We start from the raw sequence: 25,843 nt of genomic DNA, 5'->3' as shown, positions 1-25,843 counted from the left end.
GTATTTTGTTTATTTGTTTTGTTTTGTGATGCTGGGTATCAAACCCAGGACTGTGATGCTTGAGTCCCACATTAATACAACCCCAGTTCTAGTTTGTTGATTTGAATCAAGATCCCAGCAAGGTCTTTATAGCCTTTGGGTGATATGTAATTCATCACCTTCTTTCTTTTCTCTCCCTTCCCTTCCCTTCTTTTTCTTGATATATTTTGTTTGAAATAAATTGGGTCATATATCAGTTAAATAGTCCACTTTCTGACAGTCTTTTCATGGTATTTTATAACTTGTTCCCCTATCTTTGTTTCCTGAATACTTCTAGTTAGAGCTAGAGTCTCAGTCAGATTAAGATTTAGTAGTTATTGTTTAGTGGAAGCAATTCATGGGTAGTACTGGATGCTCTTGTCCTGTCACACCAGGAGGTAAGTGGCTGTTTAAGGTGTTAATGATTGATTTTTTTTATTATAAAGTTCCCTATCAGTCTGCTGTATAATTTTGTTTTTACATCCCTTCTAGAGTCAAAATGCCTAGATCATTTGATTAGTTAAGTCTTTCAAAAGCATAGTTTGTTTCTTTTTTTTTTTTTTTTCCGAGACAGGGTTTCTCTGTGGCTTTGGAGCCTGTCCTGGAACTAGCTCTGTAGACCAGGCTGGTCTCTAACTCACAGAGATCCCCCTGCCTCTGCCTCCCGAGTGCTGGGATTAAAGGCGTGCGCCACCACCGCCAGGCTTATTTCTTTTCTATATGTAGTAGCTGAAAGATTAGTTCACCCTAAAATGGAGCTTGTATAAAAATGCAACATTGTGATACTTCCCTGGGGACACTGTTTCTATCACCCTGTACAGAGAGGTAGAGGCAAGCCAGAGACTTGCTTGGTGAATCAGCTTATTGAGTCTGCTTACAAACGATTGGGTGACTCAGGCGGTTGCATCACCAAATAAGCCTACCCCTGCCTTCTTGATGACTCAAGAAATCTGTATTGTGGCAGTCCTTTGTACGGCTTGCAAGCAGTGACACCACAAAGAGCTATGCCTGTGTTCTAGCAATTTGGTTTTGTTGATACTATCCTCACACAAAGACCAGAGTGCTCTAAATTTCTCCTGAGTTTCCTGAGCCTCCTCAGTCCTTTCTTCCCCCAGGGGTGACTTTTCTGTTTGGGGGAATGGTTACATTACATGCAGAATAAACACTTCTCCTTGACTTTTTTCATAGAGTCCAAATTCTTAAATTCCGAAGTTGACCAGTGAGGGTTGTATGACTATGGTTGTAATATTTTTGAACTTACAGTTGTTAATGTGAGCCATCAGTACTAATGTGAATAATCTGATTTTGGTCACTGGGAGAGAGGTAGAGATAGTTTGATAAGGCATAGGCTAAGAAAGATGATAAAGTTAGAGTTTTCTTTGAAATAATAAGTTTGAGGTATGGAATATGTTCATAGTCATGAACAAGTTAAGTTGCTTCCAGGCTGGAGATTAGATGAAACAGTTTCAGTGGGCCTGTATTATTTTCAGTATTAAATGGAAAAGCTGACAGAATAAGTGAGTGACTAAAGGTAGGAATAAGAATAACAGGCATGTATTATATGAAGGATGCTTTGTTTAAAATACACATCAGTAGTGCAGAACTTTCTCCCTTACTAATTTTCATTTGTTGCTTACTGAAATGAATTGGTACATGTGTATGTGTGTTCTCTTTTCATTAGAGTCCCAAGAGTAGTCTGAAAGAAAGAATTTATCTAGAGGAAACCCCAGAGAAAAGTGAAGGAATTCAGGACACTGTGAGTATGACATCTATGCAATGTGTGTTGTCTTTGCTTTTTGTTTCTCAGTTTGCATGTTTGGGGAGTGAAACAGCATGAGCACCTGCTGGCAAGTGCATCATAGCTGAGCAGAGCTAGGAAGGTCTCATTTAGGTGCTGTTCCAGGAGGGAGGGTATGAAAGATTGGAATAAGTAGGAAAGAAGTTCATAGCATTATTAGTGTGTTGTTATGACATAATATATTATAAAATTTACTGTTAACTATTTTTAAAATATAAAAACAAGTATATTGTTTTGCAACTATCACCACTTTATGTCTCCAGAGTATTTTGTCTTCCTCAACTAAAATTTGGTGCCCATTGAATGTTCAATTCCCGTGTCTGCTGTCTTCAGCCCTGGCAGTCCCCATACTTTCTGTTTTCGTGACCTGTTGATGGGAACAGAATCGCATCATATTTTTCTTTTGTGATTGACTTATATCAAGTAGCATGATGTCTTCAAGTTTGTCCTTGTTGGAGCCTGTGCTGGAATTGTCTTCTCTTTTAGGACTGAATAATACTCTTCTCCTGTATCCTCTCTGCATATATTAAGCAGAATGTAATATATAGACGTAAGGAATTTAAACCCCTCCCATGTGTGTGCTCACTCATGCACCTTTGTGATACTTCCAGCCCTTTTGGGTATCTACTTAGATGTGCAATTGCTGGATTTTCAAACTCTTTAATAAGATTAAAAATACTCATTTGTATTGTGTATGTGTATGATGTCGAATCAGTATCTCCTTCTACCTTTCCACACTCAGGTTCTAGTATTTACTTTCTGAGTTCCCAGTGGATTTTACATACTCACAACTGGATGCTTTGGCATTATGATTTTATTTGGTATTTTAAATGTCTCGGTGTTTTGCTTGCATGTATTTCTGTGAACATATGTGGAGTGCCTGCAAATGACCAGAAGAGGGCGTCAGAACCCCCTAGAGGTGGTGGTTGTAGACCACCATGTGGATACAAAACCTGAACCCAAATCCTCTGCAAGAACAGAAAGTACTCATTAACTGCTGAGTCATCTTTCCAGCCCTATGACTTTAGTTTTTAATAAATGTACTTGAAGTTTTATTGTAAAAGACTTAACAGAATTTCGTGATATTATTAGCAACATGTTCTGAGTAGTCAAGAGACATCAGTTAAGTTACAAAATGAAAATTTGACCATTGTTGAAAATAAATGTCTATTGTTTCACTTAGTTTTTAAATTTAAAATTTGAGGTTAGAGAAAATAAAAGCAGTTTTTAAGTAGAGATTGAGTAGGGATTGGACCCTTCCCTAGAATGACCAAGGCCCTGTATTTTACTCCTAGTATCACAAAAAAGAAAAAAGATGTAACCCAGTTTCAAGTCCATTCATTACAAGGTATAAGCATGTGTGAATGAAAATGTTAGGACTCGCTGGGCAGTGGTGGCACACACTTTTAATCCCAGCACTCGGAAAGGAATAGAGACAGGCGGAACTTTGTGGGTTCAAGGCCAGACTGGTCTATAGAGCAATTTCCAGGACAGACTCCAAAGGTACAGAGAAACTCTGCCTCCAAAAAAACAAAACAAAACAAAACAAAACAAAAAAAACCCAAAATGTTACAAACCAAAGTTGTGTAGTGAGCACAGATGGTTTATTAGTCCTAGGGAATGTTGACCCCTCCTCCCTCCTTTGCTGTCCGGAAAGCAGCCAGTGCTCTTGTGGACATTTGACTTTGAACATCTGAGAACAGATACTTTGAAAATAAAGCACTTCAAAGAAGATAATAAAATGGACCTTACTGATGAAGTGAGCCTTGTGCCTGTCTGTTTTACATTGTGTCTTACTCAGAGGTGTCAGCCCACCAGACCCAGTGAGCCTCTTCTTTCCAGTAGTTTGGTTGTATTCTTTCTTAGCCTTTGATCATCAGATGGTTTTTTTCTGTTGCTCTTCCCTGATGTTACCAGGACACACAATCGCTCGTCGGCAGTCCCTCTACCCGTGGAGCACCTCATATTATTGGAGCAGAGGATGATGACTTTGGTACTGAACATGAGCAGGTAATGTCTCTTGCTATAAAATATTAACTTATCAACTTTCTAAGATGTTTGATTTGGTAAACATTCTTTGGAAGTTGAAATAAAACTTGTTAATGATGTAAGCCTAAATCTTAAAAACAAATTACTTGGGTTAGTTGCTTATTTTAGCTTTGAATAGTAGAAATTAACCCTGCAGACTGCAGAGGTCGTTATTTGAGTACTTGAATATTTAATTTTATTTTGGGGGTGGGATGTAACCGAATATGACACCTAAAAATAAACTTTACAAATTCCAGTTATTCATTGATAGAAGGAATATGATTAGCCTAATTCTTGTCCTTTTATCCCGTGGTCTTGCTAAATTCAGTGGATATTTTTAGGAAGTTTATATATTAGGAGGATTTTTGAGGCAGTGTCTCTTTAGCCCAGACTGTCCTGAAACGCTCAGTGTAGCTGAGGATGGCTTTGAGCCCCTCATCTATGTTTCTTCATCTCCAAGTGCTGGGATTCCTGGTGTGTACTACCATTCCCACTCTTTAGTAGTTTTTTCAAAGAAGTTTTTGGAGCCCCTAAGAGGTAAGAGGACCACAAGTTTGAATCTGACCTGTACTGACTACATTATGAGATCCTGTCTGTTTATTTTAATAAACAAAAATAACAAAAAAACCCCTTCATAATCTTTATATAACATTCACACTGTTTCTTAGAGATGTGGCTTTGTTTCCTTCAATCACTTTATGTATTTTTTGTTTCTCATCCTTGCTTTATTGTGTGGCTGGTCTTCTGTAGGAGGCTAGTAATTTTGGAGGCATCCTTGCCTTAGAAAGCCCTCTTAGGCAGAAAATGCTCAGTCCTTTATGCTTAACCATGTGACTGACAGGTGTTTTTGTAGATGTTCCTGATTAGGCTATGAGGTATAAGTTGAAGACTAGTCCTAGCTTAACGAGAGTTTTCTTCTTTCTTTCCTTCTTTAAATCTGGACTGGATGTTGAATTGTGTTGAATGACTTAGGATGACTTATTTTTGTTGTTTTTTCTGATTTACTGTCTTAATAAGACGGATTGTGCTGGTTAGTATTAGAGTATTGAACTGTTTTTACATTACTAAAATGACCCCCAACCAGTCATGGCATATTCTCACCTTTTAATTTTATTTAGGATTTATTTAGTGTTGTGTATGCATGTGGAAATGTGTATTCACATGTGTACATATGACATACCTCACAAATATAGGTCAGAGAAATCTTTTGGGGGTTGGTTTTCTCCTCACACTGCTTCTGCCACTGTGCTGCCTGTGCAGTTTCTGGCCCATTCTCCACCTTCTCCCTCCTCCAATCTGGCTGTAGGAGTGCTGGAATTACAGATGAGTTTCAATTTGCTTACTTTTATCTTATGTGTATGAATGTTTGACCTGCATATGTGTTTGTGTATTTTATGTGTGCCTAGTACCTGTGGAGGCTGGAAGAAGGCTCCAGAACCTTTGAATTGGAGTTAATAGACTGTTTTGAGTCACCATGTGTGTGCTGGGAACCCAGGTCTTCTGCAAGAGCAGCCAGTGCTCCTAACTGCTGAGTCATCTCTCTGGCTTCCCTGTCTGAATTTTTATTTAAAAACAAACAAAAAACAAGCCCATAAGCATAAGTCCAACACTCGAGACAGAGGCAGGAGAACTCTTAGTTTGTTAGCTTGGGCAGCTTTGTGAGTTCAGGCCAGCCAAGGGTACATAGCAAGAACAAAACCAGAACAAGAAAGGCTGACAGGTTAAAAAACAAACAAACAAAAACAAAAAACAACTAAGGAAAAAATAAAGAGAGACAGAAACAGAAACAGGAAGGGACCCTTCAGAGGTACTCTGCAGGGACCTCTGTCCTCCACCGAGGCCACCTCTTCAGATTCCCACCACTCCCTAAGTGCATCTCCAGGTGGGCACTCAGCCCTCAACACATGAGCCTGTGGGGACATTCTAGGCCGAAACTGCAGCTGATCTTACAGTACAGCTTTTAATTATCAAGAGTTACTGACGTACAACCATTTCTTCTTCTAGATCAATGGGCAGTGCAGCTGTTTCCAGAGCATTGAACTGCTGAAATCGCGCCCTGCTCACTTGGCTGTTTTTTTGCACCATGTAGTTTCACAGTTTGACCCTGCAACATTGGTAATATACTTTATAGTTCACGTGATTCAGGTTCTGCATAGTGATTCATGTGCTGGAGAACTTTTCATCTGTAAAATGAATGGACAAACTTGTTTTCTAAACATATAAGGATAGGCATGCAGGACACTTCAAATGTTATTAATTAAATTACTACACTTTGTGGTTTTTTCACTGTGTCTTTTTCCATTTCTTTCTCCATGACAGCTCTGTTATCTCTATTCAGACCTGTATAAGCAGACCAACTCCAAGGAGACTCGGCGTGTCTTCCTTGAGTTTCATCAGTTCTTCCTGGACCGATCTGCAGTAAGTTAACAAGTTAATGCTAGAATCTTTCCTTCAGTGCATTCATTGTCTTAGTGATCCTGATTCCTCTCCCCTAACCATGCTGTTGAAGTGTATCATGCTTTTCAGCATCCATATTATTATCTCAGTTCTTGATTATGCTTTGCTGGCTTAAAAGTAATTTCTAAATTAGTTTTGGATATATGAATTCTTACAATTGATTTTAGGGAATATATGTATATATGTGTGTGTATGTATATATTATACGAGTGTATGTATACACATATGTACATATATACACACACATGTATATTTGGAAATTTATATGTGTATGATTAGAATGGGGGCTAAAAAAGATAATATAAATGATAGACATGTGTATTAGAATCCAAAGGATAATGCTTGGATCATTGAATTCTGAGTGATCTCCTTGAACATTAGGGATACAAATTTAACTAAAAAGTGGTGGTAAAGGTCGCACACTGAACTCAGTGATAACAGCACTTTGTTTTATCAGTAGCAATGCAAGGGAAGTGGCTCAGTGATTAAAGGGCTTGGTACAAAGTCACGAAGACCCAAGTTTGATCCCCACATCCACATGCAAAGGCAGAGACAGGGAGACCCTGGGGCCTTGCTGGCCATCTAGCCAAGCCTTTGAGCTCCGGCTTTGATGAGAGATTCTGTCACAAACAGTAAGGTAGAGAACATTTGGCCTCCACTCATGTGCTTTTGTATGCATAGGGTCTCATGATAGTCCAGGCAGGCCTTGGGCTTCTAGATTCTCCTATCTGATTCCCAAATGTTGGGATTACAGATATTCATGAATATGTCTTGCCATATCACTTTTCTTAACATGAACATAAGGGGCCAAAGAGATGGCCCACTCAGTGGGTTAAGTGCTTGTTGTGAAAGTATAAGCACCTGAATTAGATGTTTGCACCCACATAAAAAGCCATGCATGGCTGTGCACGCTTGTAATCCCAGGGCTAGGAGGGAAGAGGTGGAGACAAGGGTCCCAGGGGCTCTCTAGCCAGTCAGTCCAATGGAATCAGCAAGAACCAGGTTCAGTGATGAGCCCTGTCTCTAACATTGGCCCTCACAGAGTCATGCCTGGCAAGCAGACCCACCCACATGTACACACACACAGAGTAAATGATTTAAGCATCTCATAATACTTTATACTGACTTATTTTCAAATTTAAACTTCAAATCTTTACAGAAATTATTTAAATTTAGGAAGTATATGACTTTAATACATGTTTAGTACAAAATAAGTATAAGAACTAAGTTACTTCCTCTGAATACAAAATAATAAGATTTTTCTTTCAAACTGTTGGGTGAAAAACATTGCAGTCTGACAGTGTGACCAAAGTCTACATGCTTTTTACTGGGAGAGTCCCTGCACAGAAAGAAATTAATTCAAAGATGGTTGCCTTCATTGTACAGCAGGAACTACAAATGGTTACTAGAGATTTTAACTTAAAAACTCAATGCGACATCCAGTACTCCCTCATTGAGATTTCTAAACACTGACCTAAGAAAAAGATGAGACTGGCATGATCTTTTGGATAATATTGAGATTCAGAAATGAAAATCATGCTTACATATGAGTTAGTTTTTCCTGTGTAAATACACAGTTTAGGTTTTATTTGTATTTTTCAAGTAGTGTATAACTGATTATATTGACCAGTGTTTCTAGTAAGCCAATGTCAGATATTTATTTGGAGTAATACAGAAACGTTTGTTCTGCTGTGTAGTAAAATGACTATAGCTATTTCCTTCGTAGCAGAACACTGGAAAAGAGTTTGTTTCTGTGTTAATTAATAGACTAGTTCAGGACTATGACATGCTGCATGAGGCTGGATTATGAAACACACCTTCAGAAACTTAGACACGTTCTTCTGCATACCACGGAAGTCTTGGTGCTGTTTTAACTTTCCTTTGCATTCTGTTTCAGCATCTGAAAGTTCCTGTTCCCGAGGAAATCTCACTGGATCTAGGTAAGTTTGGAGCACTCACATCAAGATGATTAACATCTCCATAGAAATGTAACTTGCTTCTGTTCCGATATTATATTTGTTAGTTTGTTTAGACAGAGTAAATCACGTGAATTACAGCAGAAAGAGAGTCTACTACATTGAAAAGATGAACTCTGAATTCTGACAGGAAGTGTGTTAACTGCACTAAGTAACTTATCTGGTGTGTTAATTTCTGTGTAGGATCAGATCTCATAGCGTTTAGATCAAATCATCCCTTTTCTTTGTGCAGAAAAGAGAAGACCCGAGCTTATTCCTGAGGATCTGCATCGGCACTACATTCAAACTATGCAGGAGAGAGTACACCCTGAAGTTCAGAGGCATTTAGAGGATTTTCGGTAAGTTTGTGTTAGATAAAACTTGACAGATTTACTGGGCAGAGGTGGCATGCACCTTTAATCCCAGCACTTGGGAGGCAGAGACAGGAGGATCTCTGTGAGCTCAAGGCCAGCCTGATCTATAGAGAGAGTTCCAGGACAGCCAGGACTACATAGAGAAACCCTGTCTCAAAAAACCATAACAAACAAAAACAATCAGTATTTTTTTTATTGTTCTAAATAGGAAAAAGTTATATAAAATACTACACTCATTACTAGGTAAACTATATGGTCTTACCCTGTTATTAAACATAATAGGCACCTGAAATCAAGGGTTGGATGAGAGCTAAGAGTACATAGTCTCCATTCATGCCCTTTCAGGAGTCAAGTTCAATGCTGTATCTGTGCTGTGTTCCTTCAAGAAATGTGTCTTTAGCTTTGACCACCACTAGAACCCCATCTGACTGGGTCTCAAGGAAACATGACATTCTACCTGTCCTAGAAACTTGTAGCTAGGACTGTCTAGACAGCTAGAACGACATGTTTTGTTCTCTGCTAGCTGAGATTTTCCCCCAACCCTTTTAGACAGAAACGTAGCATGGGACTGACCTTGGCGGAGAGTGAGCTGACTAAGCTTGATGCGGAGAGAGACAAGGACCGGGTTACTCTGGAGAAGGAGCGAGCATGTGCGGAACAGATCGTTACCAAAATTGAAGAAGTATTGTAAGTGAGAGAATTGTGTGCGGAAATGCTGGTTTTGCTTTGAGCAGATCTCACTGGCAGGTTGTACATGTAGGGCTATTTGTCATAACACTTGGAGACAGGATATTTTCTTGGTAATTTAACGTTCTAGCCTTCTTTCTTTTGAGTGTTGGCTAATGCATAACACCAGACTTGATCAAAGTCAGGTGAACACTTTCACTGCTAAATTCACAGGCTTTGAAAATACTTGTTGCTGTAAAGCATGTAAAACTACAACACAGCTGTGAAATCTTGTGGGTTCTTTGGGGATTAGAGTTCTGTCGATATTTTATTCTAGATGTAGCTGGGATCATTAGTTCTTTTCTATTGTTTCGGGTCTCTGATTAAATGTGTTTCTCTGTTTTTTGGTTTTTTTTTTTTTTTGTTATGTTTTGGTTTGGTTTGGTTTAGTTTTTTTTTTGATGGTACTGAACCTTGTACCCTACTAGGTAAGCACTCTGCCCCTGGGTTGTAGATCATCTTCAGATGTATATATTTCATCTTAAAATATGTTTATTTTTAGGATGACTGCTCAGCCTGTGGAAGAAGAAAGGAGGTAATAGAATCTTACCCCACTACAGCTATTTTCTGTCTACCTTCACCAGCAATTTCTTTTAACTTCTGTAGGTTGTCAGCTCCCTCTGGTGGCCTGTATTTTGTTTGACTAGCACTCCAGTGTCATGGATAGAATCAGTTTCTGTGCGCATATCTTTAGTTTCTGCCTTAATTAATTTCCAGCATTGGAGCTCTAGAAATCATTTGATCTCCTTTTTCTGACCGTTCTTCCCACATCAGAACTCTTATTTTACTTAATCATTTTTCCTCCAGTTCCACAATGCAGTATGTGATTCTCATGTACATGAAGCATTTGGGAGTAAAAGTGAAAGAACCTCGAAACTTGGAGCACAAGCGGGGTCGAATTGGATTCCTTCCAAAGATCAAGGTAAGGCTGGGAAAATGACAGAGTGCTACTTCTTCACTTTTGGTTACAGTGTTTACAAACTAGCATATTAACACTAAGTAATAGGTCTAACTTGTTCTCTAAATAGACATCTAGTGAGAAATCTTGTGACACACACGTATAAGCTTATTATCGTTAGATAATGAGAAAAGAGTTCATATGCCTGCCATCGACAACACAGAGCGTTGTGTCTCAGGGTGCCTGTCTCAGTTCATAATATTTTGGTTTTATTTAATGTTTGTTAAATTGTAAAGACCTAGGAAGGCCAGCATGTTCTTCATTAGTAGTATGTCTCCAGTTTTTAGCACGATGTCTTCAAATATTTTGAAAGTGATGAGTGGATGGACAAATGTTGTAAAACAGTCTCCTGACAAATATGTAAATTTTTGTCAACAAGCTTCTGGTAAAATTATCCTCTTTTTTTTTTTCTAAAAGTATTGTTTCTGTTGAAAAGTTTTGAAGGCTGGGCATGGTAGTTAGAATCTGTACTACCAGTATTTGGGAGGTATAAGCAAGAGGATCCAGCCCAGACTACATCAGATGCTATCTCAAACCAAAAGATGCAAAAATAAAAAACAAGTCATCTTGAGTGTGAGGTTCACAGATGATTTGCCAAGGTCCAGCAGTGCTTATTAGTTGTATTTCACCGGTTCCTGTCAACTAACCACCAGAATCACATTACTGTATTTGAAAGCAACAACAACAAAACTTACTGTTTGGTGTCTCTTATCTTATTGTACCTCAAATTTAGCAAAGCATGAAGAAAGATAGAGAGGGTGAAGACAAAGGGAAGCGAAGAGGATTCCCCAGTATTTTGGGACCCCCAAGGAGACCAAGCCGCCATGACAACAGTGCAAGTATGTTGACACTTGAAACACTGTTCCTGCTGCCTTTACTCAGAAGTTCATTTGGCCAGGATGCATTGCAGGAGGTGGTTGCTCTGGAGATAATGTTGCTGATGCTCCACTGTGCCTTGCTTCCCTTCAGTGCTATTCCTAAAATAAGTTCCCTTGTGTTGCTGTATTAATTGTTGTAAACATCTTCATCAGTCACAGTGTGCCATTCACGACTGTCATGACTTACTTCCTGATTCTGGTTTTATGCATATGTTTTTACGTTATGTTGGTTAAATTTTAAATTTTTTGTTGTTGATATTTATTTATTTATTTATTTATTATGTATACAATATTCTATCTGTGTGTTTGTCTGCAGGCCAGAAGAGGGCACCAGACCTCATTACAGATGGTTGTGAGCCACCATGTGGTTGCTGGGAATTGAACTCAGGACCTTTGGAAGAGCAGGCAATGCTCTTAACCGCTGAGCCATCTCTCCAGCCCCTATGTTGGTTAAATTTGAGGGGGAAAAAAGTTTTGGGCCAGGGAGCTAGGGAGCTAGTTCTGTAGGCCCAATGTTGAAGGTAAAAAAAATAAATTAAAAAAAAAAAGGTCTAATGTGGTGGCTTATATCTGTAATACCACCACTGGGGAGCCAGAGAAAAATGAATTCCTGGCCTGCAAGCCTGGCCTGTTTACTGAGCTTGTCTCAGAAAGGAGCGTGGACCTTGACTGAAGAATGGAAATGACAACTAGAGTTGTCATCTGGCCTCTACATGTTCAGACTTGCACACACATGTCCACCTGCACACGGGGACACACACACACCTCCACCATAACTCATTTAATCTCTTTGCATTTACTGTTACTCACTCTTTGCATTTTTATAGTTAATGCCTGTCCACTGTGTTTTTTCTGCTACCCTGTCACTTCTGTCCTCAGAGACAGAGAGAGAGAGAGACAGACGAGGCCGGTAGACAGGACTGCAGCAGAGGCAGAAGCATGGTACTGTGGGGAGATAGCCAGTCTCTGTACTGTGGGGAGATAGCCAGTCTCTGTACTGTGGGGAGATAGCCAGTCTCTGTACTGTGGGGAGATAGCCAGTCTCTGTACTGTGGGGAGATAGCCAGTCTCTGTACTGTGGGGAGATAGCCAGTCTCTGTACTGTGGGGAGACAGCCAGTCTCTGTACTGTGGGGAGATAGCCAGTCTCTGTACTGTGGGGAGATAGCCAGTCTCTGTACTGTGGGGAGATAGCCAGTCTCTGTACTGTGGGGAGATAGCCAGTCTCTGTACTGTGGGGAGATAGCCAGTCTCTGTACTGTGGGGAGATAGCCAGTCTCTGTACTGTGGGGAGACAGCCAGTCTCTGTACTGTGGGGAGATAGCCAGTCTCTGCTGAACATTTGGAGATCCTGGCATGCAGGGGTGACAGTGTGGCTGAGGAACAGTGATGCCACATCTCCGGACCATGAGGAGTCCTCATGCAAAATGCCAGGAGCACAGATGGGGAAGTTGTGGCAGGTAGAGGAAGTCTTCAGAGAGAAGGAGAGGAGAGGGAGGATTTCACAGTTGCTGACCTGACTTCATGCCAGAGACAGATGGATCTGTGGCCTGCTAACTTGTCCTACTTTCTGGGTTTGTCTCAGAAAGGAGCGTGGACCTTGACTGAAGGATGCCAAAAGAGTTTTGGGGATGAACTTAAATTTGGGGTTTACAGAGCCATGTGAGAATGTGTAAAGTAGCAGAAGGCACCCGAGTGTCTATAGTTTCTGAAAGTACTTGGTGTGAACAAGATTAGTGCGCAGGATGGTCTTTGACACCTTATTGTGGTGACAATGTGAAGTAGAGGGAAGCCTTCACTACTGCTACTCTCCCCGCCTCCTCCTTTTATATCCTTTCTTCCCCTGCTCCACCCCTCTTAGTTTTTCTCATCTACTTTCTTCTTCCTTTACCCCTTTATCTTTCTTTCATCTCCCCATCTTTCCATGTCTCACTCTGTCTGTCCCTTGCTGTGTGTAGTAATTGCAGACCCTTTTTCAGATATTTTTATCCGCCCTTTCTCTCATCTCTAAGCTGATTCACTGGTGACACAGGGTGTTAACCATGGCTTTCTGTTTAGTTGGCAGGGCCATGGAGATACAGAAACTACGCCACCCAAAGCACTTATCTGCACCCTCGTCTGTGAGTCCTGAGCCTCAGGACCCTGCCAAGTTGCGCCAGAGTGGATTAGCCAGTGAAGGAATAGATACTGGATACCTGCCTGCCAGTACCATATCCTCTGCCACTTCAGGAGCTGCTCTTTCCCAAGAAGGAGGGAAAGAGCATGATGCAGGTGAGTCTTGCTGTAGTTCAGCCTAATGTGGGGTCAAGATTTGGATGCCAGCACACTGAGCAAACACTGGAGAGACAGAGTATTTTAATTGAAACTGAATTCCAGTTTACTTTGATTTAAATAATTTAGTGTCTGCGAAGAACATATGCTGAATGATAGTTTGTAGTTTGAAAATGATAACAACAAAACGACACTCACTGAACTCCTGAGATGTTAGTTTTGTCCTGGGGCTGGCGAACATTAATGGTGCACAGATGCATGCCATTTGAAGCTTATAAGTTGCACACAGAAAGTCACAAAATTAAGTATTCACATTGGAGACCCTGGTGTGGTAGTACACCTAGAGTCTTATTCCTCAGGAGTCAGAAGCAGAAGGATCACAAGTTCAAGGCCAGCCAGGGATACATAGTGAGACCCTGTTCATAAACAAAAACCAGCCACCGTTGTGTGTCAACTAATGACGAGGACATCTTGCAGACTTGTAAGAGTTAGAAATGAAGATGGTGTCGCATTACACTGCTCCTTGTAACAGTGAGTGATAGAATAGAAAAGAATAGGGCTTTCTGCAAGAAAATGATTCCACCTCTCCCAAAATCTACCAATAGGCAAAAGGGCCTGTGTGGAAATCAGGGAGTTGCAGAAGTCAGGGTACTTTTTCATTGTTGGTTACGAGAATACTTTAAAAATGATTCTCTTTCCAGGCGTGGTGGCACACACGACACACACCTTTACTCCCAGTGCTCAAAAGGCAGAAGCTGGCAGATCTCTGAGAATTCAAAACCAACCAAGGGCTGCATAGTGTCCCCCCCCCCCCCCCAAAAAAAACACTTTTCTTGGGACTAGAGAGAGAGCTCAAGGGTTAAGAGCACTTGAGTTTGATGCCCAGCAATCACACGGTGGCTCACAATCATGTATATCTCTCTGGCCTGCACATTTATATGCAGAGCACTCATACATAAAATATAAGTAAATAAAACTAGAAAATGTTTTCCCATTTATGTTTTAGTGCACTGGAGAATTTTACATATTGAATTTTGATTCTGTCTAGATAGCCTATTTAAATAGAATGTGGCTATGAATTAAGTCGAACTTTTTCTGGGGATTCATTCATGAGGGTTTTGGTTTTTTTTTGGTTATTGATGTTACTGTTTTATTTTAAACAGTTAGTGACTGGCGTTTGTCCTTTTAGGATCAAAACAAGTTGGAGAAGCACCGGTGCCTGGAGACTGCTTGGACAGCACACCTCGTGTCTCCAATACTGTTTTTGACTTCCCACCTCCTCTGTTAGATCAAGTGCAGGAGGAGGAATGTGAAGTAGAGAGGTAATTCCAGCGAGAGTTAGAGAGCTTTGTATATCGCTTAAAGTGCCTTGAACTATCACTTTTTATATCTGGCAGCATTTTCTGTCATATAATGTTTTGAAAGACGTCTGGTTGGTAGTAAATATTAAATCCTACTGAATCTTTTCTGTTATTTTGTGTTAAATAACTCCTGGATCTGGGCAATTACTTATCCAACCATTGGGATTTAACCCAGTTTGGGGGACCCTGGATATGTCTTTCTTGATCTCCATTTTGTTCACCTGTGATTCTTAAATCCTCTATTGTTTTAGGATGGCAGAACATGGAACCCCAAAACCCTTTAGAAAGTAAGTACATCTAAAATAGCTTTCATTGAAATAGAGCCTTTTCTCTCGAAGTCCTAGTCTTAAAGGGGAAGATATACTCTACATAGTCTGTGAGTATAAAGGGGGGTCGTAGTAACCAGGTCACGTGACGGAGTATCACCCAGGTACAACCTGCGTGTAAGAGAGACTCAGTGCTGATCAGATGCAGAAAAAATCCCCCTGGGGCTGGGTAACAGTTGAGCTGGTAAAATGTTTGCCCCACAAGTATGAGGGCCTCAGTGCAGATGCTCAGTACCCGTGTAAAAAGCCAGGCATGACAAGGCCATGTCAAAAAGAATAAAGTGAAGAACAGTCAAGGAAGACACCTAACGCCAACCTCTGGCCTCCATATGCATATGCACACTTATCTATGTGCATCCATACACATATGAACATACGCAGAAGATTTGCAAGTCTTCCGTTGTCCAGGTGAAGCCCTCAAACAGAATTTGCCATCTATTTGTTTGTTTTCTTAGGTTTGACAGCATCGCCTTTGGAGAAAGTCAGAGTGAGGATGAACAGTTTGAGAATGACCTGGAGATGGATCCTCCCAACTGGCAGCAGCTTGTTAGTAGAGAGGTGTTACTGGGACTGAAACCTTCCGAGATCAAAAGACAGGAAGTGATTAATGGTAAGTTTAATCATCTGTTGCTGGCCATATACACTGAGACTTCTAGAATGAAGCACTTCTCCTAGCCTTTGAATTTGCTTTGTTTTCTATTGGCCTTTTGTTTTACATAAAGACAGAATTAAACTAGATGGATTATTCTTGAGCCATTAAACATAAGCAGTACAAGTGCACTGTTTGTATTTATAATCTAAAAGGAAAGGGTGTTTAGCTTTCAGGATACTGAAGATCCATAGCATTATAGGTATGAAATTTGAAAAAAACAAAACAAAACAGGATACTAGCCCTGAACTGCCTTGAGGTTGTATCGTAGGCATAGATTATCAAGAGTAAGCTAAATTTAAGAGATTATTTGAGCAATAGGCAGTGAGTAATGAGGTCAAAAGTCAGATTTAGATTGTCCAGGTGCAGTGCTCTTTAGTTCCTGTCATAGTTTCATTTATGTTGCTGTGACAAATACTCTATGAAGACTGGCTTAGAATTCCAGGTCACAGCCATTACTGAGGGAGAATCGAAGCAGGAACTCAGAGAAGCCAGTCACATCACATCTACAGTGGAGCATAGAGGATGACTGCTCCTGTGCCGTCTCACTTGTTCTCCACTAGCCTTCTCCTGCCCTATATGGTCCCAGATCCCCTGCCTAGGGAATAGTGTTGCCCATGATACATTGGGTTTCCTATGTCTTTTAACAAGACAACCCCACCCCAGATACACTCACAGACCAACCTGTTACATTTACTCAATTGAGACTCTTTTCCCAGGTGATTCTAAGTTGTGGCAAGTTGGCATCACAGTTAACCTAACATGTACGTAACAAGTATGTGACATGTATGCTGTACCCTCTGCTATCCCTATGATTTGATTTTACTAAATATATTATTGTTGATGACATTGAGCGAGTTATAGTATGACTCCAGAAATGAGGTTTTATGGGTAAATATGGAAAACTAAATCCACTATTACTTTTGAAGAATGCTTAAGGCTGTATGTTATTAGAATTTATTATATTCTGGTGTGATAAGGTCATATTGTAAATGGATGATTTGGGGGTAACTTAATTAGCTTTTAAATATAAAATTGTTTTGATGATACTGTTCATTAGTCTGGTGTGTAGGAAATTTTCATGGAATCAGTGTGATTTTTTTTTTAAAGAGGCTACCATCCTTTCTAAATGTTAAATAGTTTATTTATATAATGCATTTACTGCTTAATAACAATGAAATATTATATTTAGTCTAAATAAAGCAACATTCTGTGCCTCCTTTTCCTCTTCCTGCCCAGAATTGTTCTACACTGAAAGAGCTCATGTCCGAACACTGAAGGTTCTTGACCAAGTATTCTATCAGCGTGTGTCCAGAGAAGGAATTCTATCACCTTCAGAACTACGCAAGATTTTTTCAAACTTGGAAGATATTCTTCAACTTCATGGTAAGAGAAGTTGACTTGTGATCATTGTGTCTACATTTCTAGTAAAGACTATGACTATGTAAAGGTACCTCTATAACACATGACAGATAGTTAAGTATAATTTTATTCATATCTGACATTGTATGTGAATACATCCTACAAAGAGGAATGATCAGATCTTTGATCTTAAATCTTTTCCCCATAATCAACAAAGTATTAACATTGGGATTTTTTTGTCTAAAGTTAGTATTTACAGTAAAAAACATGAGTAGTCATAATTACTTTTGAAAATGTTCTATTACAGTATATATATGTAGTTTTTAAATATATATCCTATGTAATAATATGCATATATTTTGTAAATAGTAAAACTAATATTAATCCCATGGTTGGATAATTTTCAGACACAGTTATAGCTTTGTTGCTTAGGATACATTTTTTGTGTCTTGTCCCAGTTGAATAACCTGTGTCTGCAGGTAGTGGTAAGACACTCTTGTCTCTGCAAGTAACAGCTTCTCTATGACTCTTGATTTTCAGTCTTTCTTGGTCAGAGGAATTATCACTTGTTCACCAAAGCAATGCCTTTTGTGAGCAATTTTAGATTTCAGTGACGTGCAGTGTAATGTTTACATCCAGGGTCTTTCTGAGCTCGGTTATGGAATGAGTCCTTGAGGGTAAATACGTACTTGAAGTAGCCACACTTTAGGCAATATGCTAGTTCCTAAAATATAGGGTTTAATGCTTTAAGATCCGTTTCCAGGAGGAACTTTTGGAATCTAGCTGTGTAAGGGCTGTGTGCATATTATGTTCTCAGAGATCAGAGAAGCTATGCTATTCTGAAAATTTAAATAAAATTTTAAAAACGTCAATTACTTAGTCCTACCAGTAGTTCTGACTAAAATAAACATGGACTTTCTTTTTTCTTTTTCTTTTCCCTCCCATAGTTGGGTTGAATGAGCAAATGAAAGCTGTCCGGAAGAGGAATGAGACCTCTGTTATTGATCATATTGGGGAAGATCTGCTTGTCTGGGTAAGGAAATTGAGAATTTCTTTTAATACTTCTACAGACACTTGATTGAATTTAGGGGTAAGTAATAAATGCTTCCAATCTGTAAACACATCCATTTTGCAGAGTTAATATGCAAAACTAAAAGGGGTCCAGAGGATTATTTCATTGGTTAGTTCATTCTAATCAACATGCAGTCAGGCTAAGTGTTTGATTTTATTGAGATATGAATACACCGGCTTTTTATGTTTTGTAGGCTAAAGAGTAATGTGTCTTACTAGTTTAAGTGATCCAGAATTTGTATCATCTTCTGTTCAAATCTTAGACATGTATTGTACAGTATTAGGCAATTATAGATCATATGTGTCAGTAGTGAAAATTACTTAATTTTGTTTCCAGTATAAGGAAAGAATCCAGAGGCTGTAGTAATTCTCAAATTCTGTCTATCTTTCTGCCTGTCTGTACAGATTTATTTTATAGTACATATTTGATTGTATGTGTGTGCATACATATGTGTCTTGTGCCCACAGAGGTAAAAAGAATGCATCAGATCCAGTCTGGATTCCTGGAACTTCAGTTATAGATAGTCAGGAACCACCACATAGGTGCTGGGAACCAAACCCTGGTCCTCTGCAAGAGCAGCAAGTGCTCTTAATCACTCAGTCATTTCTTCAGCCCCTGGCTGTCATTTATATGCAACAAAACTATGTATAGTTCTGGGGGACAGTGGCTTCTGCTCTTACAGAACTTATCATGGAAAAACTGTGTAGTTGTTTTGTTTTAGACAGGGTCTCAGTAGTTAACCCTGGCTGGTCTGGAACCCAATGTTTTTGTTTTTGAAACAAGGTCTTATTGTGTAGCCCAAGTTGATCTGCCTGCCTCTGTTCTCAAGTGCTGAGTTAAAGGTATACCATACAATGCCTAGCTATTGATTTAATCTCTCTCTCTCTCTCTCTCTCTCTCTCTCTCTCTCTCTCTCTCTTTCTGTGTGTGTGTTTTGTTTGTTTGTTTGTTTTTCCTTCCTTGTGTTTTTTCAAGACAGGGTTTCTCTGTGTAACATCTCTGGCTGTCTTGTATCTCACTCTATAGACCAGGCTGGCCTTGAACTCAAAGGCCCCAGTCTCCCAAATGCTGGGATTAATATCATCCTTGATTCCAAATATTTCTTTTAAAACACACATAGAAAGGTGTCCTTTTGTTTTTGTTTTTCAGTGCTGAGAATAGAACCCAGGGCTTTACATAATGCGAGGCAAGCAGTGTACCATCTCCAGTCCCAAGAGTGTATTTTTAACCAATATTGTATTAAAAAAATGAAAGGAAAGCAGAATTAACAAACCAGTCTGATTTATTATCTGTTGTATATCAAGGGTTGATTTATTTTTATTTTATTTTATTACTTAAAAAAATACCAATCCAAATTCCCACTCCCTCCTCTCCTTCCACTCCCTCCACATACCCTCCCACCCCACCCCTTCCTATCCTAAGAGAGGGCAAGGCACCTTGCCCTGTGGAAAGTCCAAGGTCTTCCCTACTACATCTAGGTTGAGCAAGGTATACATCCAAAGAGAATAGGATCCCAAAAAGCCTCAATGGTTGATTTAGGACAAAATAGTAATAATAAAAACTAAAAGTAAGAATAGCGGTAGGTCTTTAGATTTGTATTTAATATTCCCAGTTTTTATATACCTGCTTTTTGTGGTGCTTGCCTTTGTGGCCAGGACCTTGTACGTATACTAAGCTTGTGTGCCAGCTCTGAGCTATGCCTTGATTGCCTCTCTTTGTATCTTTAAAACTTACTCATCTCTTGTAATTGTGGGGGAGGGCAGGCACGTGTCATAGTGCATATGTGGAGGTCAGTAGACAGCTCCTCTTGGGAGTTGACTCTTTCTGTCCCAGTGAGTTCTGGAGGTCAAACTCATGTGTCAGGCTTACATGGCAAGCACTTCACCTGCTGAGCCATCTCACCAGCCCCTCTCCTATTATTTTGTTTTGTTTTTAAATTTGAAAGTTTTCTATGTGAGTACTGTATTTACATTATTTCCAGCTCCTATGTCTTCCCCTACTTCCTCTCAAATTCATGACTCCTTTTATAATGATTTTGTTACATACACCCTATCTTTCTTCCTCTCTCAGGGACACATACACACGTGCACACACACTAACCTACTGAGCCCATTTAATGTTGATCTTACACGTGTTTGGGATGAACACTTGGGATTGGATAAAGCTTTAAGAGTCTTACACATGGAGCAAACAGATTCTCCCTGTCTTAGTAGCCAGCCATTGATTGTCCATAGCTCTTCATCTAGGGTAGGGTCTTTATGACATTTTCCCTATCTGACTTGGCCTGTCAACTGGTAGTGTCATTATATAGATCTTGTTTAGGTAATAATATTGTTGAGATTTTGTGGATACAGCATCCCTTTGATGTCTAAAAGACTATGTTTAGTAGCAGGTGTCCTGATTCTCTTATAATCTGTTCCTCCACCTTCATTCTCTGACCCTTTGGTGTAGGTGTTGGGTTGTAGGTATACCAGCTGGGATTGGGCATCATTGATACTGCATATACGTACAAAGGTTTGTCTCTTGCCCTTTGAGAATGCTTCCTGGAATGTCTAAAGGATTGCAGTCGTCTCTCATCTTACTTGGCCTTATGAAAACCCAGGAGCTCATTCTCTTGTCTCTTTTGCTTTCTTGGCACAGTTCAGTGGACCAGGGGAAGAGAAGTTGAAACATGCTGCTGCTACATTCTGCAGTAACCAGCCTTTTGCTCTGGAAATGATCAAGTCTCGTCAGAAAAAGGATTCTCGATTCCAGACTTTTGTGCAGGTAAGTTGAGCAAATTATGTGCCCCCCTCAAAAAAAAAAAGTCACAAATTTTGTGTCAATTATAGAATAAACTTGAAGAATTCTGGCTTACAATGTTTCATCTAGGTTAACATTAATTTTTTCCCCTTCATTTATGTTTTTATTTTATGAATATGGATGTTTTTCCTACCAAGTATGTGCACCATCCTCAGAGACCAAAAGAATCCCCTGAGGCTAGAGGTACAGATAGATATGAGTTGCTGCCATGTGGGTGCTAGAAATCAAACCTGAGTCCTTTGGAAGAGCAGCCAGTGCTCTAACTGCTGAGACATATCTCAGCCCCACCCAATATATTGACATTTTAAAAAAGCTTTACATTACTTCCTAAATTACTGTAAGGAATAAAGATGATTTCGGAATGATGAATAATAAAAAAACACATATGAAGACTGAAATATTTGACATAGATATCCACTTTGCCATAGCAGTTTTAATTAGGAAAAAGCTATATTCAGTTATTTTTGGGCATTTTCCACTGATCTATAGCCCTTTTTATAGTCTTTTGAGGTAAGGGCTTATTAAACTGCCCAGGTTCATTACATTGCTCTTGCTCTGTAGCCATGCTGGCCTTGAGTTTACAAGCCTGTGCCACCAGGCCTGGCTCATATTCACTTAGCTTATTGTTCAAGTTTGAGATGGGTTTTTATGAGGCTCAGGAAGATTTCAGCAGTGCTGAGGTAGGGATAGGAATAGGTAAGAGTCTGAAATTGTGGTTCCCAGGCCTTTTCCATCCACCTGCCTGATTTATAAAGTTATTTGGACACAATACATTCATTTTCTTTTGCTGCATTGTTAGTGGCAGTCGTGGCCTTTGTAGTTTAAGAGTATGGCTACAGTTTAACAGGATCCTCTCCCTTGTATTTTATCAAAATGTAAGTTGAGTTGCAGTCTCACCTGAAGCTCGTCTAAGCCCAGTGGTGGTTGTTAGAATTCTCCTTCCTTCCTTCCTTCCTTCCTTCCTCCCTCCCTCCCTCCCTCCCTCCCTCGCTCCTTCCTTCCTTCCTTCCTTCCTTCCTTCCTTCCTTCCTCCTCCTCCTTCTATTTTTTTGGTAATTGCAAGACAAGGTCCTACTTTCTTGCTTATTGTTGGCTAGGAACTAGTCCCAGCTCCTGGGGAATACCCCATCTCCCTTCCTTGTAGCCTCTCAGGCAGGTGGTTGATGGATTTTTTTGCTTTTTTTCCAAGCCAGTTGGGTAACTTCTTTCTCTTTGATTTTAGGATGCTGAGAGTAACCCCCTGTGTCGTCGCCTTCAGCTGAAAGATATCATTCCCACTCAAATGCAGAGGCTTACCAAGTACCCGCTTCTTTTGGATAATATTGCCAAATACACAGGTACAATATTTTTGCTGAAACAAAAATAGGGGATCAGAGAAATGGCTGTGTGGTTAAGTGCTTTCGCAAGGACCTAACACCCACACTTGTGGCTCATTTTGGAGTTACCACACTGTAACTCCAACTCCATGAGATCCGACAACACCCTTTCTGGTCTCTGCACACCCACATGTATAGACTCTTATACAGATATACACAAACCATGTTTTTCTTAAAGTCAAGAACAAAAAACAAGAATATGTCCTGCTAAATAAGTAATCTTTCATAGCATCTTGGTATGTAGAATTGATTTCTGTCAGTGATAAGGCAGAAATTCTCTGACTAGACATAGTGCAGTCTTCTCTGACCTGTTTTCACTAGTCCTCTAGTAGTGGCTTAGGCGTGGAATTTGGCATACTGTGCTGCACGGGCCGCATTAAGGTCACTGCCTGCTTTTTATTTCAAAATTACTATGCTTTAAAAAAAAAAATGTCTCCCAGAATCCAAGCTCATGCTGGACTCCACATGGCTAGGGTGGCCTTGGACCCCTGACCCTCCTGTTCTCACCTCCTAGGTGTGGGATTGCAGCATGTTTTTGTCAATAGTCTCTTAGAACACAACACATCTAGTCAATCTGTTTGCATAAGGTCTCTCTCTGTCTCTGTCTCTGTCTCTCTCTCTCTCTCTCCAAGACAGGGTTTTTCTGTTCAACAGTTCTAACTGTCCTGGAACTCTCTTTGTAGACCAGGTTGGCCTTGAACTCATTAAGATCTGCCTGCCTCTGCCACCCAAGTACTGGGATTAAAGATGTATGCTCCACACCTCCAGCTTTTGCACTTAGCAGCGGAACTGACAATTTGGAGTAGAGGTCATTTGGCCTGCAGAGTATGTAGTATTGTCATCTGACCCTGTATAGAAAAAATCAACACACCTTTGTTTCAGCCTGTGTAATTGCTTTGAGGAGGCTTCTTACTAGGTCAGATGTTTTGTATCTGAAAGTACTTTTATGAAGCCAAATGAATTATCATTCCAGCTTTCTCATCTTGAAACAAGAAATGATTTCTGAGTTTTATGTCCCAAACTCCTGTGTTTCTTTTTCTTTTCTTTTCCTTTCTTTCTGTTTTTAGTTTCTTAATACAAGGTTTCTCTGTGTAACAGCCGTGGCTGTCCTGAAACTCGCTTAGTAGACCAGGCTGTCCTTGAACTCACAGAGATTGCCTACCTCTACTTGAGAGCTGGAATGAAAGGCACGTGCCACCACTGCCTGGCCACACCCCTGTTTCTTTCACTTGAGACAAGGAATGCATGCTGGGGACCACTAACTATGCTACCTGGCAGAAATGTAGCTTTGCATTTTATTCATTGAGTTTTACTCTGAATGTGTCTGTCGAATGAAGCTGTCACACGGTTTGAAGATTACTGCTTTGACTCTAGTTTTGTAGTTTAGTGTAGAGATGACAACATCTGCAGTGTTGGTGAACTTAATCTTTCAGCACTACTAGCGTTGTAATCATTCCTTCCTTTAAATAAGGTTCCAAACACAAAACTTATCCTGGGATTCTTCAGAATTATTATATAAAAAGACTGCATATGAAACCCAGTGGTCATAATCATCTAGGTTATGCAATGCAGTTCCAGGAGGAGGAGAGGCCCCTTCTTTGTTCAGCTTACAGAGACTTTTCTTAGAAGTGTGTAACATTGGGGTTTTAATTCATTGTACAAGGTAGCATTTGTGCATCTAGGATTCAGTATTGTGATTTCTTCTTTTTTCATCCTTTCTGTCTTGGGGATTGGACTTGGGTTTTGCACATGCTAGGCAAGAGTTCTACCAATAATTCCTATTGCCAATCCCTTTAAAAAAATTATTTTGAGACAGGTCTTAGCATGTAGCCAAAGCTAGCCTCAAGCTTGCAATCCTCCTGCCTAGTTTTGTAAATAGCATGTACTTCCATGCTTGTTCAAAAACTACCTGAATAGAGGCTATGCCATAGGTTTAACATGGTATAGAAATGTCCAAGGCAGTAGTATATATCTTCTTATATTCATTTGAATAAAATTAAAGTGTGTGTGTTCACATGTATGTGCATGTGTATATTTTTCCCTAATTTTCTCCATTTTCTGTCTCTTCCCCGTATTTAGAATGGCCACCAGAAAAGGAAAAGGTGAAGAAAGCTGCAGATCATTGTCGTCAGATCTTAAATTATGTAAATCAGGCTGTCAAGGAGGCAGAAAACAAGCAGGTAAAAAGGAAAAGCAAGATATGCAGGATGCGATTGGAGAAAATTAAAGTAGTATATCTGAAATCTGAAGTAACTGAAAGTATCATTATACAGTTGATATGCAGAACGTTTGTTTGCTATTAATATAGTAGCTGGGTCCAGACGATCAGAGATGCATTTGACTGCTGATCATCTCTAGCTCCGTTTGCTCATTTGTTCTGTTTACTTGGCAGGTATTTGTGGGAAATGTACTGTATGGCAACTGTAGAGGACTGGGTGCATGAGAGAATGGAGCTTGTTTTCTAAGAGCAGATTACAGTGCTCATGTCTCATGTTGGCTGTGACACAGGTTAGAAAGAAGAGCTTCCAGTGCTGGGAGTGTCTGATTGGGGCCAGGCCTAGTTTGGACATGTCAGGTGGTAGCTCTCAGAAAAAGACTGTTTGAAGAATTAACAATTGAACTACATATACTCTGAACAAAGGACAGAAATGAACCAAAAACAGTGTGAAGAGCAAGGTAGATGCAGAAGGAGCAATATGAGTAATTAAAAGTTTAGATGAGGATTAAATCATACAGGGCTTTTCCTACCATATTAAAGTCTTCAAGTTTTGTTTTCCTCTTTTTAAAAAATTTTTTATAAATTCTTCTTACATACATTACAGAATCAATTAAGCAGGGCTCACAGGGGCTCACAGAGACTCCAGTGACAGTCATGGACCCTGTGTGGATCTGAGCTCTGCATATATGTCATGGTTGCTAGTTTGATGTTTTTAAAAACTTGAAGTTTTAAAAGCGATAGGACCTTGTTTCTCTCTGAAGAGTGGGCTGAAGGAAGAAGGTAGTCCAAGATCAACAATGATGGAGCAAGGGTGTAGAGCAAGGTGGGATCTGGAGAAGTACTTATGAGCACAATTAGCAAAACTTGTTAACTGACTCAGAAAGGCATGAAGGGAGATGATGTCCAGGAGAGATGCTCAGGTTTCTGGCTTGCGTGTGTGGATAGAGAAGAGGCATAGGGAAGCCACAGGCTTGTGGAAAAGTTGAATTCAGTTTGGAGCAGCAGGTGGAGATGTGTGCTGTGAGGAGTTTCCTAGAGGGACCCAACTCTAATTAGATTCAGCTGAAGACAGAATGTAATGTTGTGCACATAGAGAGGCTCTTCGCATTGTGGACATGGTTTTTATTTCTTAGGAACTGAGTGTGACAGCTTTATTGGAGAGGCTTTAGAAAAACTGTACAACTCAAAAATATCATTTGGAGTGCAAAATGGTGA

At 39.9% G+C, this 25,843-nt stretch overlaps 1 protein-coding gene across 2 annotated transcripts in view; it reads left to right on the top strand.

Annotated features, from left to right (window-relative positions):
• Nucleotides 1–25,843, top strand: part of Arhgef12 (Rho guanine nucleotide exchange factor 12) — a 132,089-nt gene that overhangs the window by 89,570 nt on the left and 16,676 nt on the right. For both annotated transcript variants that reach the window (XM_041657885.1, XM_041657884.1), the window contains 19 exons: nt 1,700–1,774; nt 3,734–3,826; nt 5,849–5,959; nt 6,164–6,262; nt 8,199–8,241; nt 8,510–8,615; nt 9,180–9,317; nt 9,859–9,891; nt 10,164–10,278; nt 11,048–11,153; nt 13,250–13,462; nt 14,652–14,784; nt 15,075–15,110; nt 15,605–15,759; nt 17,038–17,184; nt 18,108–18,193; nt 20,873–20,998; nt 22,257–22,371; nt 24,490–24,590. In XM_041657885.1, coding sequence (XP_041513819.1) covers nt 1,700–1,774; nt 3,734–3,826; nt 5,849–5,959; nt 6,164–6,262; nt 8,199–8,241; nt 8,510–8,615; nt 9,180–9,317; nt 9,859–9,891; nt 10,164–10,278; nt 11,048–11,153; nt 13,250–13,462; nt 14,652–14,784; nt 15,075–15,110; nt 15,605–15,759; nt 17,038–17,184; nt 18,108–18,193; nt 20,873–20,998; nt 22,257–22,371; nt 24,490–24,590 — 2,031 coding nt within the window. The remainder of the gene's footprint in view (nt 1–1,699; nt 1,775–3,733; nt 3,827–5,848; nt 5,960–6,163; nt 6,263–8,198; nt 8,242–8,509; nt 8,616–9,179; nt 9,318–9,858; nt 9,892–10,163; nt 10,279–11,047; nt 11,154–13,249; nt 13,463–14,651; nt 14,785–15,074; nt 15,111–15,604; nt 15,760–17,037; nt 17,185–18,107; nt 18,194–20,872; nt 20,999–22,256; nt 22,372–24,489; nt 24,591–25,843) is intronic.

This window comes from Microtus oregoni, unplaced genomic scaffold, assembly GCF_018167655.1.
Source record: "Microtus oregoni isolate MIOR12 unplaced genomic scaffold, Mior012 000008F_ref0000371, whole genome shotgun sequence".
In the NCBI taxonomy this organism is placed as follows: domain Eukaryota; kingdom Metazoa; phylum Chordata; class Mammalia; order Rodentia; family Cricetidae; genus Microtus; species Microtus oregoni.
This window is presented reverse-complemented; position numbering and strand designations above follow the sequence as displayed.